Genomic DNA, 15097 nt, shown 5'->3' with positions numbered 1-15097 from the left:
TCAAGAACTTGATATTTAAAGGAGAACTCCGGGCACTTTAAGTTAATCTTGATCGTTATACCTTTGTGAGTACTGTCTACAGAAAAAAAAGAAGAACCGGATTGGTGCTTGCAACACGGAGCTGCTACAGCTAATGCCCAGAGCTCCCACTCAGCTAAAACGGCAGTTATGGGGGCATATACATAAAGAGTGTCTTTGTCTCGTTAGCAGTAACAGCAAATGCTTGTGTGATTTATCTTCATGTCCAGTGCATGTTTCAGCACCACTTTTCATTGCCTTCTGAGGTGCTGATTGTGGAACATCTTTTAGTCCGATGTATGCACCAAGGCACTCTGTTGCTTGACCTTCATCTGACTCGTGTTCTGTTGGCTGGTATGGTTCCTGTACACTTTCCTAAAAAAATATTGCTTGTCATTACAAAGTCAACACTAAGTAGAGTTACACAAACATAAATACACACTGTGTATTATTAGTAGTAGTAGTATCACTGACTGAACCCTTATAGGCAGTGGGCCAAGTCCGTCTATCTCGTTTAGTTTTTGATTTGACAGTTACCCAGCAGCTGTCTGGCTCATTTTTTTTATTTGTCTGTATGAATAATTCACAAAAAGATTACCGATTGTTTCCAACGCCAATTGTTGCACATTAAAGTATAAAAATAGATTTAATTTCGCTAGCTGATCACAAACGTTGGCCGGAGTGAGATCCAATCAACGCTCGTGTTGTTACCTTGTTGAATTGATTTGGCCAATCACGTTATTCGTTGAACCGGCGTCGCGTCAGTCTGAAGCCAAATCAACTCACCCTGGAGAGACCGGTGTGTCTCGGCAAGACAACGTCAAGGTAAGATTTGTTTTGCAATGATTATACACCCCTATATCTTAATGCTTTTCATATAAGTTGTATTTAAGACTGCAAGCAATAATTTTTTTTTGATGAAAACAGTAACGTTAGCCACGAAAGAATGTGGGTAGTGGAGCAGTAAAGCTGACGTTAGGTCTAACGGTATGTTGCTTAGGCTAATCCAAAAAAATCATTCGGTACATACACAATGAACTAAGCAAAGAGTATTCAAATACGGGATAATTACGGGAAAAATATTTAAACGGGAAGACAGCAGGAAATAAGTCTGACTAGTAAGGGAGAATCACGGGGTAAACGGTATGTCCAGGTTGGTTACAGCAAGCTACCTATAGGCTACAAGTAAGCTAGACTAATTATCAGCTAAAAAGAGTGCAAACCAAAACAAAGAAATGATTTCAAATCAACTTTATAGTGGTAGTCATGGAGTTATTTAAGACAATTATGGTTGATTGTCACGATTGATAGTGGTTGGGCTTCACCTACATAACAGAACAGGTATACTGTAGGCCTATGGTGGAAAAATATTTTAGTTAAAGATGGCTGTTTTTGAGTTATTAACAAAATTATTTGTGGTCAGAATTGCAGTAGTCTTGGCAAGCTCGTTTAAGATGGTTAGCATCTTAATACAAATGTCAAGATGAAAAGTGTGATTTAAAATGAGTAATGTGTGCTTTCTGTGTTTATTTATCTAAATATAATTCAGTTTATCTAACACACAGACACGGACAGGACAACATCATATCTCTCCACACCCAAATGACTACAGAGGTGATCGTTGACAATCACATCAACAGCGCCATGATGGAGCAGGTCAAGATCACGGAGTTGCTTAGTATCCACATCACAGATGACCCATCTTGATCTATCGACACCACCAACAGAACCTGGCCAAGAAAGTCCAAAAACCTCTGCACTTCCTCCCACAGTTGAGGAAGGCTCATCTCCCAAAAATCCATCCTCTTAACTTTCTATAGGGGAATCATAGAGAGCCTCTTCCTTCCACCCCCACCCTCCAGTAACCTAAGGGCAGCTGATTGACTCTTACACAAATACACTGGTAGTTTACACTATGATGCTGCTACATTGGTTTATTTTGAAATTTGCTCTGAACATTTGACCCCACTTACACTGCCTTTGCTACTTGTCATGTCATCCACTTACACAATAATACTATATTAATTAGGGATGAGTCACGATTTTCGAATATTCGATTAGCTGATTTTATTATAGAATAGGATGTGCGGGATGATTGTCTTTAAAAAATCCCCATGTTTTAGTTGTGGTTATAAGTTGCATTCCTAAATTCACATAAAATTTTTATACATTTAATAAATATATTCTTAATATTTGTTGTTTTTGTTTCTATGTTTGAGCTTATTTATCTCAATATTAATAACAGTCTGGTTAATTTTGAGTCTTGAAATGTAAACTCTCAAGGGTTGGATTTTTAAATATATATTGGTTGTGTCAATTCAGAATGACTTCTGAGCAGCAACCTTTTTATTTTGGGTATGTCATGTCGATGTATGCATCACTTGCCAAAATTGGGGCTGACTAGTAAGGGGTTAAACTTATATAAATTAAACGTATGTTTAAGTTTTTTAACTTATATTTAAGCGTCACACCGCTCCGCTTTATTCATATGCTCTCATTTTATTAATACAAATAATTTAGTAGCCTATCCTTGCCTTGTTTTTGAATGAATAAATCAAATAGTGTAAAATACATTTCAGAGAATTTTTTTCTCAATCTTTTCCACTGGCCAAATAGTATTTTTAATTGATTTCTATTTTTAATGGAAACAGATAGACCTTGTTGTGCATTATTTGCACAAAACCATTTTCTCAGACAATCTGCTATTATCATAAGCAATTAGTTCAAACATTAAAACACAGCATGCCAGAGGAGAAGTGTTCACAAGCATTGCATCTACAACAAATATTTATATTTATTGAATATAAAAATGTTGTAACTTCTCAGTAATTATTTCATGTAGTTAAAGTGTTTAACACCATTAATGAGAATGGCATATTTAATCTAAATGTTTATATCAGAGGTAAAACATGTATTATTTTATTTAATTAAACCGTTATTGTGAAAATGCACTGTATTTATGATTAGGACTTTACAGAGATTTACGGTTTTACTTCATCTGCCGTTAGACAAGCTATGCGTCAGTTTCACTATATGGCCCAGCTTTCTGGTCACTGACAAAGATTATATGCCTCCGCTGTAGAATCTGTGTTCATTATTTACATTGGTTGTCAAGGAAACGGGAGGTTTTCTAACGTTATGATTAGTACTCCTGCTTCTTTGCCGGTTTAAAAAAGTAAGAGTTTGTAAGGACATTTTGCGTCAAATGTGCAAACAACAAAGTTGGAAACAATGTCTATAGTACTTATACGATTTTATTACATGACCTCAGCAAAAAAAAACGTAGACAGCTGTGAGGTAAGTATTAAATTCGTAATTTCGAGGTCCGGCCCACCGCCTATTATGAGTAGTAAACAGTTTCACATTGGTTTGACTACATAATCTCTCTCATGTAAAACCATTCTTACCAAATATATGGTGCCCATATAAAAAAATAGTAGTTATAGAAATGCAAGTCCCCCCCCCCCATTACTAAATTTTATTGCTCATTTCATGTATTGCCAGCTTTACAAATAGAAAGGGACACATACAAAGACGTTGTTCACATACCTCCGTTGGATGCGAAGACACCATAGGCATAGCTGATGATGTCAGTACTATGCGATCCTCTCCTTGGTTTATAAAATCATCAGGGGAAAAATGATCGCTGCAGACCCTCCTCAACTTTAGTAAGTTTATGGGTGTGTTGATATCCAGCCGAAGAGCGATCAACCATAACTTCAAGAGAGAAGGCTTATAAATTGGGAATTCGTGAAAACTCACCACTCCCGGATGAGTTCGCGCGAGCATACGTAATTGTTTTCTTTTACGTCGGTTTAAACATCCCGGATAAGCGCAAATTAGTACCATTTCTATTAGCCGTCTTACCTAACGTTACAGTCTCTGTTCTGTGTAAACAATGAGTGACGTACACGCACGAGAGATCACTTCCGGCGCTTTCCGGCGCTTGCGCAGACTAATGGGAGTTTGCACATCAAGTTGAAGTAATTTTTTTAATGAACAGTATCAATTTCAAGTTGAAGTACACAACTAGCCACAACTGCAGAATCGCGAGGTCATGGAAAGGAAGACGATGAAAATTTAAGTTCTTGTATTTTCGCGAACCATTTCTTCTTGACTTGTGTTGTGAGCAACTCCGATTTTCACTCTTCACACACTAACGTTACGCTCCTCCCACCTGCACACTGCTATTTACCTTTTTCAGGCTACAATGAGTTCCCACGGGACTACAGCGCGAGACTACTGCTGTCTAAAACACTATTTAGGTGAATATAAACAATGGCTAAGTTGCTAAACGCATCTTGTTGTCATGTAAGGGCCCTGTTCATGTTGGACAGACATTTCAATTGCATTTTGTGTCTGTTAAAAGGCACAAAGACACTCTTTATGTATATGCCATCATAACTGCCGTTTTAGCTGAGTGGGAGCTCTGGGATTAACTTAAAAATTGCCCGGAGTTCTCCTTAAACTAAGACGAGTTGATACATACCTCTCTCGTCTCAGCGCGTGCACTCAATCGCTCTGGCGCGCGGCGACACTTTGCTACTTGCTAGCACTTAGCTTAGCCCAGTTCATTCATTAGGATCCAAACAGAGATGAAGCTAGAAGCAAACAAACACCTCCACGTTTTCCTTATTTAAATACAGTTACACGACCAAGTATGGTGACACAAAATAAAACGTGACGCTTTTCTAAGCGGGTAAAAAGGATAACTATAATGTCTGGCGGAATAGCACTTTCGACTCGGCGCAGTAATATCAACACTCCTGAAAAATCCCCTCCCCTCTCACTTCCGTCAATAGAACCAACGTGACTTTTACTTCTACCCGTGCTACTAGCAAACCGCAAGAGATCTTTTGCAATAGCGGACTTTGTAGACGATGACGACTGGTTTGTAGCAGACCCAGAGCACACAGATTTCGCAGCTAAGTTTACTCGCGTTAAACTCAAGTTGGATAAGCTAAGGTTACTGACACTTCCAGGACAACCAAATACCATGTAAAAGGACACTTACAGTGTTGGGTGTGAACGAGAATCCACTTTGTTGTGTTCGTGATTTGAGTATTGTCGGTGTGGCCGCATTGTTTAGGCGTAATCCTGTGGAGGTATAGCCTAGTCCTCCTGTGTAAAATGCTCGGAGCAAACACGCCATTTCTCCAGAATCTCCACCGGTGTTGTTGTATCTATGTTCAAAGCAGCTAACCAAGTTTTCCGCCATTTGTGGTGAGTTGGAATTCTGTGAAACATGACGGCACTATATACCTTCGGCTTGTTATCACAACCCTTTACGATGCACGTTAGAACCATGATTGTTCACAAACTATCTTCCTACAACCTGATACTTAGTCAACTCTGCTCAAACTACTATTACTGGTGCGAGTAGCATCCGCTTGCAAAACAAGAGACTGCATTTTCAGGACCCCAGTTCTAGGACCCTAGGTTTTTAGTGACAACGCCACCTTTCGAATTAGAGGACCAGCGAAGATGGATGACAATCAGAGTGCGAGTATCAAATGCGAATCAATTTTTATTTGTTTAGCTTTTGATTTGCTAAATAGTCTTGAATGCATAGCCATCATCATATATTAGCCTTTGAATTGTTAGCACATTCATTTAACGGAACTGTTGCATGATAACCTGTGCTGACTTATTGACAGCAAAATAAACTGTAGCATGTTCGTTCTGAAAGCTTAATTACGCATTTGAATTTAGTTAAAATAATCTTAAAGGAGAAGTTCACTTTTAAAATGAAAATTCTGTCATCATATACTCACCCTCATGTTGTTTCAAACCTGTATGCATTTCTTTCTTCTGCTGAACAGAAAGGAAGATATTTAGAAGATTATCAGTAACCAGACAGTTTTTGGGTCCCATTGACTTCCATAGTAGGAAAAAATATACTATGGAAGTCAATGGGACCCAAAAACTGTCTGGTTACTGATAATCTTCTAAATATCTTCCTTTCTGTTCACTGTTCAGCAGAAGAAAGAAATTCATACAGGTTTGAAACAACATGAGGGTGAGTATATGATGACAGAATTTTCATTTTAAAAGTGAACTTCTCCTTTAATGTTTTCACTGTCACGTGCTCACAGTCAGTCTGTTTAACGTTACCCGCAATACATGTTAAGAAGAGAAGGAAATGAATAGTGGAATAAAGTCGTTATTTTTGTTTGTTTTTGCGCACAAAAAGTATTCTCGTCGCTTGATAAACTTAAGATTGAGCCACTGGAGTCACTTGGACTATATTAACGATCTCTTTAATAACTTTTCTGGGCCAGCAAGTTTCGGTCACATAGCAGCCTATGGAGGATTCAGACATGGCTCAGATTTCATCAAAAATATCTTAATTTGTGTTCCGAAGATGAACGAAGGTCTTACGCAGTTGGAACAACATGAGGGTGAGTAATTACTGACAGAATTTTCATTTTTGGGTGAACTAACCCTTTAACATCCCGCTGAACAGCCAGCAGCCACAGCTTCAGTCGCTCAGAATCATTTAATGGGAAAGTGTGAAAGGGAAGACATTCATTTTGTGGCATTGGTGAGGCACTTTTACGTTTTCTCGTTGGTTTCTCACGATTCTGACATCCAGGAACTGCACACTTTAGCACCATTTTAAACACTACATTGAGACCTAAAGCACAATCAAAGTTGAATTCAATAGATTACATACAGCGCACGTCTTCCTCTGCATGTAAACAAACGGTGTAGCACTTCCGGCTGTCGGGACATCGTCTTCTAAGTTCTCGCGCATGCGTTGTGGCGCTCTCATGAACTCATGGCACGTCAGAGGCCCACACGGAAGAAAATGAATTTTTTGCGCACAAAAAGTATTCTCGTCGCTTTATAAACGTAAGGTTGACCAAATGTAGTTAATTGGACTATTTTAAACATGGTCTTTACTAACTTTACTGTTTACTAACAGATGCAATTACCTAGAAGCCTATGGAGGAGTGAGACAGCTCTCAGATTAAATAAAAAATATCTTAATTTGTGTCCCAAAGATGAATGAAAGTCTTATGGGGTTTGAACTACATGAGGGTGAGTAATTACTGACAGAATTGTTTCGCATTCCTCAATGCATCAGGTCAAAGGTTACGCTTTCGCCTTAAATCTATGCGTATGGCAGTCTGCCGGAAGCTAGATATTTTAGTCGATAAAGTTTTAAATATGGATATTTTTACATGAACACATCGCTTCATTTAATAAGGCGTTTATTAACCCCCGGAGCCATGTGGAGCACTTTTATGATGGATATAGATGCATTTTTATGGACTTCAAAACAGAAACAGCCATTTACTGCCATAAAGCTTGGAAGCGCCAGGACATTTTAAAATATTACTCCAATTGTTTTCATCGAAAGAAGAATGCCATATACACCTAGGATGACTTGAGGGTGAGTAAATCATGGGCTAATTTTCATTTTTGGGTGAACTATCCCTTTAAAAATGGGAAAAAAAAAACAGTTTTGTTTATGTCAGCCATTCTGCCAGTGCCAGCCATTCAAAAATTAACAATGTAGTATCCACAGGAGTGAATCACGCACATCTTATTTTCATTACGGGTGCTGGATCACAAGTATAATCCATGTAATAGTCAGTAACAGATCCGCACACCGAATAAGCTCCCATTCAAAAAATGTTTTATTAGTGACGTTTCGGGCCTCACATGGCCCTTCCTCAGACTAACAGGAAGTGTACAAACAGTTACCCTTTTGAAGTCTGTATCACGTGACCCCACCATCACACAAATTGGATACATCCATCAACATACATTGATATTTACATATTTATACATCGTGTCCAGCAAGGATAAAGAATTATATATTTACATATTGATTCCCACTGTTAAATTGTCTAACATATATATTTTTTGACCATCCCTCATATTCCAGTGTAAAAACATATCAGATGGTACATCACACTTATTACATTATTATGTTAGACAATTTAACAGTGGGAATCAATATGTAAATATGTAAATATATAATTCTTTATCCTTGCTGGACACGATGTATAAATATGTAAATATCAATGTATGTTGATGGATGTATCCAATTTGTGTGATGGTGGGGTCACGTGATACAGACTTCAAAAGGGTAACTGTTTGTACACTTCCTGTTAGTCTGAGGAAGGGCCAGGTGAGGCCCGAAACGTCACTAATAAAACATTTTTTGAATGGGAGCTTATTCGGTGTGCGGATCTGTTACTGACTATTACAAAAATTAACAATGTAACCATATTCAAAACCTTTATTAAAGGGTTAGTTCACCCAAAAATGAAAATTGTCATTAATGACTCACCCTCATGTCGTTCCAAGCCCGTAAGACCTCCGTTCATCTTCGGAACAGTTTAATATATTTTTTATTTAGTCTGAGAGCTTTCTGTCCCTCCATTGAAAATGTATGTACGGTATACTGTACATGTCCAGAAAGGTAATAAAGAGATCAAAGTAGTCCATGTGACATCAGTGGGTTTTTGAGTTTTGAGATTCTGAAGTTTTTGAAGCATCAAATACATTTTGGTCCAAAAATAACAAAAACTACGACTTTCAGCATTGTATTCTCTTCCGGGTCTGTTGTCTTTTTTTAATATTATTTATTCATTATAATGTTCTCTGACTCTGAACTTAAAGTTAAATGCATTTTTTTTTTTTTTAGTGCTTCAAACCATGGTTCTCAACCTTTTTTGGGCCAGCGCCCCCTATCCAATATCCAGGTCCCTGAACATTTTGTGCATTTTAATGTTAAATTCATCAATCTGGTGCACTTTGAGAGTTCAAAATTAAAAGCGCCAACCCATATTCAGTGTGCAAATTAAACAAAGAAAAATTCAAACCTCTTTTAGTTGCGTCTGTCTACACTACATAATAATAGTTATAATATTAATCCCATGACAGTAATAGCCATATATTGTAAGACAAATGCACTGAAAAATAAAGGACGGTCATTAAACGGCAATGTTTGCACCTAGGTTTATTACGCATTTAGGAGAGTATTGCAAGAAGCTGCTTACATTAACCTTACTATCGAAAAATAAATAAATACAATCATGATTTTTCATGAAAAATTATGTTCGAATTGTAGTCCTAAAATACCTTGGTATCATCTTAAAATACCTTGGAATCAGCTTGTTTTTATCAATGGTATAATTAATACAATTACAATTAATTTGGTTTGTCATGATTAATTTGTTCATAAAAAAAAAAATTCTTCTAACAAGATTAAACACATATGAAGAACAATTAAATTATTATTGTATTATTAATTATTCTTATATTTTGAAACTACCCAAGCAGCGTTTCGCGCTCAGATGTGATGGCGGAATGAATACATTACCAAAATGTGATTGCAGAATATATTTAAATTATCCATCAAAGTGTAATTTTCTCCTTACTGTCTTGCGAGTTAACAATAATGCCTGACCAGTAAATTACTTGAACAAAGAAAACATTTTGGCATTAGGGATTGGAATTTGTTAATGCCTAAAAATGTAAAAGTTTGACCTTATACATAGAATTTAGTTTAATTCATTTTAAAATTGGTCGCCAGAGTGAATGGGAACATGATTTATTGAAAATATTTGAAAAAAAATGTAAGTGGCAATAAGTCAATACTTTTTAATGGCTTGTCAACTTTCCATTCCTCCGCTGCGTGATTCTTCTCAGCGCTGGATTGTAGTCAGTGCTTGAGCGCTGGTCTATGACCGAAAAAATAATAGAGTCGTTGCAAAAGTAACGATAGGCTACATGTTGCATTAAACTGGAAGATTTTAGAATGTTAGGCATTCTAAAGGTTTGAATAAGAAATAATATCAAGTCGTCAAAAATACAACTCGTCAAAACTCCGCGAATCACAACAAGCGTATCGGTGAGAACACTCACAGCATACACACACCTGGACTTCACTGCACATCATATTTTTGACATTATTGATACTGCTTTCAATCGTAATGCATTAGAAATTAACTAAAAAAAACTGCCTAGTGCCTCCGACTACGTTTACATGCAGCCAATAACCCGTTCAAAAACGGGATATTAGCAATAACCCGGTCGCGCACGGCCACGTAAACACCGGCAAAAACCCGAATATGCTCATATCCCGGTTTTTAAAAACCCGGATATGATCCCTGGGCTCCCTTCTAACCCGATTATTTGGTCATGTAAACGTGTATCGGCATATCCCGATCAAAAGGAACATTGATTTGTGTTCTGCTCATGTTCTATTCGCAAGGAATCTTGGTCTTTTATAGAGACGGCGCATACAAAACCCTGCGTGCAGTATACCGGAAGTAAACAAGAAGTAGAGGTAAACATGGCGAGACGCAGCACAGCACCACACTTTTGGAGCGAGGAAGAAAGCGCAAACAAAGGCGATCGCTATCTGCCCCGAACTATTTATTATCCGCGTGCTGCTGCTGTTGTTGTCGTCTTTGGATACAGGAAGAAGAATCGGAAATGACGCATATTGCGTCTTAAGGTTGTCCGTACGTCCAGACGCTAACCGTGCATCGCCGTTTACATCGGGATATGCCAATTGATTACAAATTCCATGTATACAGGAGTAACTCTCTCTGCTCACGCATGTAAACGGGTTATTCCGAATGTTTCAGAAACCCAAATAGTGACCTTAACCCGACCATAACCCGAATATTGACAGCTTGTAAACGTAGTCATTGTTCCTTTTGATACGCGTTTACATGACCAAATATTCAGGTTAGAAAAGGGGTACCCCAGGGATCATATCCGGGTTTTTAAAAACCGGGATATGAGGATATTCGGGTTTTTGCCAGTGTTTACATGGCCGTGCCCAACCGGGTTATTGCTAATATCCCGATTTTGAACGGGTTATTGGCTGCATGTAAACGTAGTGGTCTTGCAGTCAGGAGTAGAGCGGGTGCGGACGATTTTTAATCTTATGGATGTGAAATTTGACTAATAATATTAATAGATTAATTACAAAAGCCTCCTTTATCACACAGTTATCAAACTTTGAATAACCAAAAATTACAATTTCAAAAAGCAAAACAAAATTTAAAGAGTACATTTTTAGGGATGTCCCGATCCGATCACGTGATCGGAAATCGGGCCCGATCACGTGCTTTCAGACTCGATCGGAATCGGACGTTACCTCCCGATCAGGACTCGGATATATATATTCTCATTATTTTTTAACACATCTATAGTTATGCGGTGGCACAGAGTTATGCCGGTTTCACACTGCACGCGTTAGCAGAGTGTAAGCAGTGCAGGAGCAGTGCATATGGTGAGCAGGGGCAGGACACGCGCGTTTTGCTTTCACACTGGCAGCTTGTCACGCGCGGCTGAACCGCGGGTTGTGTAGGCTACAGACAGAGTAGGCTACTCTATAATGGATAAGTTGGCATTGCTTTTTCCGTTTTCAAATACATTTAAGAATAAAGACTTGTCAAGAAGCTCACATCTCGCTGAACACATAGCAGCCATAGCTTTAGTCGCTCTGGATCGGTTACCGGGAAAGAGTAAAAGTGAATCCTTTTATCTGTCGGCGTTGGTAATGCACTTTTACGTCGCCGTGGTTGTTTTTGGCGATTAGGACATCCAGGACATGCACACTTACGCACCATTTAAAAAAATATAGCGATACCAAAATACAAACGATGTAGAATAGCTTGAACACAGCGTGCGTCTCCCTCAGACTGTAAACAAGCTCGGGCGAACCGGACAACACGTCAGCAGCGTCACTGCGGAGTCGTGAACAAGGATTGACCAAATACTGTCTGACCAATAAAAGTTAAAGAAATTACATATAAGATTATTCACTCGATTTATCCAGCGAAACAAGTAGTCTCAAGATTTTTTAAGGACATGGAAACTACATGCAGCTTTTGTAATACAGAAGAAGAATCAAAACATGTATTCGTTGAATGTGTATTTACCCAGTTGTTTTGGATTGATGTTGAATATCTGATATTTAAATTCACAAAATTAAAGATTATCTGGTAAAGATATTTTTTTGTTATACAAAAATAAGAGTGTGGAGCAAAATTGTTGTTAACTTAATAATTATGTATGGAAAATACCATATACATAAGCAGAAATGGACAAATAATAAACCTAACATTATATTATTTAAAATTGAGCTTAAACATTATATTGAAGCCCTAAAAGATGCAAGAAATAAAAAAGCGAAACACATGTATAGAATTTTTTAATCCTTTTCTTTGTAATTTTTCCCGTGTAATTTATTTTTTTGTTTCTTTGATTGCTATTATGAATGTAATAAATACCACATTGTGTTCCTCTGTACATGCATGTTATTCTGTAATAAAAAAAAAAAAAAAAAAAAAAAAAAAACGCGGATTGACAACAGACCCGGAAGAGAATGCTGAATAAAGTCGTAGTTTTTGTTATTTTTGGACCAAAATGTATTTTCGATGCTTCAAAAATTCTAACTAACCCACTGATGTCACATGGACTACTTTGATGATGTCTTTATTACCTTTCTGGATACATTTTCAATGGAGGAACAGAAAGCTCTCGGATTAAATCTAAAATATCTTAAACTGTGTTCCGAAGATGAACGGAGGTCTTACGGGCTTGGAACGACATGAGGGTGAGTCATTAATGAAATAATTTTCATTTTTGGGTGAACTAACCCTTTAACATTGTTTCCATAATTCACAATACTGTCCTATAATATAAAATAGTATTTAATCTTTACTAAATGTAAATTTGGCCAATTCCATACAAAAACTTTGGATAATATAAAAAAAAAAGTCAACAACACTCATGTTCCTCAAGCTGTTATTTTATTTTGAAAAATAATACACATATGTTTGTTATTGCATTCTTTATCAATCATGTCAACACTGTTTAATATTCAGTTGGTTTAACGTCAAAACAAATGACAACATTGACGTTACGGGACAGAATTATTTTTTTTGGGCGAACATTTCCCTTAAAATAGCTAATAAAAGATAAAAGGGATTTGGATGCAAAAAAAAAAAAAGTCAAAATGAAAATAAGACAACCGCATAATAATCATTAGCAGATTTTTGGAATTGCGAAAAATAAACAAAATAATGTAAATCAATAGATTATCATAATTCATTGTTAAAGGGACAGTTCACCCCTGACAAATCTGTCATCTTTATTTCGTAACCTCTCATGCCTTGTTCGATCAATAACACCAGGATAATGAGCCTTTTCTAACACACACACACCTCGGTTTGTTGCCCAGGCACAGCGGTTGAATTCAGATATCGTCGAGTTGGTCCTGTGAGATCGTCCGGTGAAAAATGGACACTGCAAACCCTCAATGCGCGGACCGATTCAATGGGTGAGTTTATATCCCGTTTGAGAGCAAGCAGCCACAGCTTCAGTCTCTCTGGATCATGCAGCGGCAATGTGTGGAAAATCAAACTTTCCTCTTGTGACGATGCCGTTGGCCGGAGTCTAATTGCTTTCTCTCGGTTGAAACATCCAGGAAAAGCGCACACACGTACCATTGCGGGAAAAAAAAAAATCTAATTGCGATCTACAGGGACGCACAGCGTAAAGGAGCCATGTTTGAAGAGAAGCGAAACGAGACTTGAAAGCTATTGCATGGCACTAGATATCCGTCTATTCCTCTCAAAGAGCAGCCTTTAGGAGGCGCACGAGGTCACGTGGGCTATTGTTATGGGACTTTCTGGAGCTTGACAGCTGCTGTCATCATCCACTTGTCGTATGGAGAAGGTGGAGAGGCCTGAAACTCTTCTTGTGGTTGTTTACAAAGCAACATATGGTGCAATTCCGCCACCTACTGGATTGGTGCCGCAGTGGTTAACCCTGAAGATAATCGACTTTAACTGGGTTAGTTCACCCAAAAATGAAATTTACTCAACCTCAAGCCATCCTAGGTGTATGACTTTCTTCTTTCAGCTGATCACAGTAAGATATTAAATACTCTTATACGGTTAGACTCTTATACTTAATATTAAATAAACTCTTCCCAGCTTTGTAATATCATTTGAATAGTGCTTGAGTTTTCGAAGCTCCAAAAAGCGCATACATTTATCATAAAAGTAACTCCAGTGGGTTAATAAATGCCTTCTGAAGCAAAGCGGTGGGGTTTGGTAAGAAAAATATCCATATTTAAAACTTAATACACCATAATCACTGGCTTCCGGCAACGGTCGTGGGAGTTAAAGGGTCATGAAACCCCAAAACACATTTTTTGAGATGCAAACAGATACGGGCTGCACATCACTGAAAACATGATCCAGCACTTTGATGCACATATATACATACACACACACACACACACACACACACACACACACACACACACACACACACACACACACACACATATATATATATATATATATATAAAAATCAAGTCTTCTTCAAATGAAATACAAAATAACCCAGATACTAGCAAAGGTACGTCTCTAAGATGTCTGCTAAAGATCGCTTAATCTGGAAAACATCTGTAGCATATAAACATCTTAGAAAAAGCAGTTTTGCATACATTCAAGATCATTTTCTAAATGTCTATTTAACATCTGACAGGAAAAGTCATTTCAGATGAATAGCCTTAAAAATACATCTTGAAGATGCAAATGCAGACATCAAAATATACAGCCAAACGTGACTGATCATGAACGCAACGACACGAGGAATTATTCTGATAAACAGTGGACAAAAAAAACAAAAACAAAAAAAAAAAATCCACACATTTTCATATATTGACAAGAAAACGTAATGCATCAAAAATATTATGAAACATACATACATCTGCTCGCTGTAAAAACGTTATGGGCACAGCCGACGCTTTCAGAAAACGACGCTTTCCTTGCTCGGAGGGGCGGAAATCACTGTCGAAAAAATGATCACTGCACACTCTCTTAACTATGAGAGAATGCGCGGGCGTGTTGACATCCAGCAGCAGCGCGAGACACCACAGCTTCAGTCGCTCAGGATTGTGTACAGGTAATCTGTGGAAAGTCACGTGTTTTCCTTGCGGAAAAAATCTTTTTGGTTTCTTAAGATTTAAACAGCCAGGATACGCACACGAAAGGACCATTTTTAAACAATAAACTGACACAAATAC

The 15097-nt window shown here is 37.7% G+C and overlaps 1 protein-coding gene across 7 annotated transcripts in view; it reads right to left on the bottom strand.

The window, feature by feature from the left end:
- Nucleotides 1-15097, bottom strand: part of LOC308697450 (zinc finger MYM-type protein 4-like) — a 38648-nt gene that overhangs the window by 19292 nt on the left and 4259 nt on the right. Inside the window, exons 1-2 of one of the 7 annotated variants that reach the window (XM_081376697.1) lie at nt 3568-5817; nt 277-393 (exon numbers count right to left, since the gene is read on the bottom strand). The exons of 2 other annotated variants lie outside the window; for them this stretch is intronic. In XM_081376697.1, the coding sequence (XP_081232823.1) occupies nt 277-393; nt 3568-3867 (417 nt within the window). In that variant the 5' untranslated portion in view covers nt 3868-5817. Of the gene's footprint in view, nt 1-263; nt 3415-3567; nt 5818-13223; nt 13870-15097 lie in introns of those variants that run through there. 4 more of the 7 variants (XM_081376696.1, XM_081376695.1, XM_081376699.1 and 1 more) reach the window with 4 other exon arrangements.

Source organism: Scardinius erythrophthalmus (genome assembly GCF_964197995.2).
Source record: "Scardinius erythrophthalmus genome assembly, chromosome: 10".
Classification (NCBI taxonomy): domain Eukaryota; kingdom Metazoa; phylum Chordata; class Actinopteri; order Cypriniformes; family Leuciscidae; genus Scardinius; species Scardinius erythrophthalmus.
Note: the sequence above shows the minus strand (reverse complement) of the source record. Positions and strands in the feature narration are given on the sequence as shown.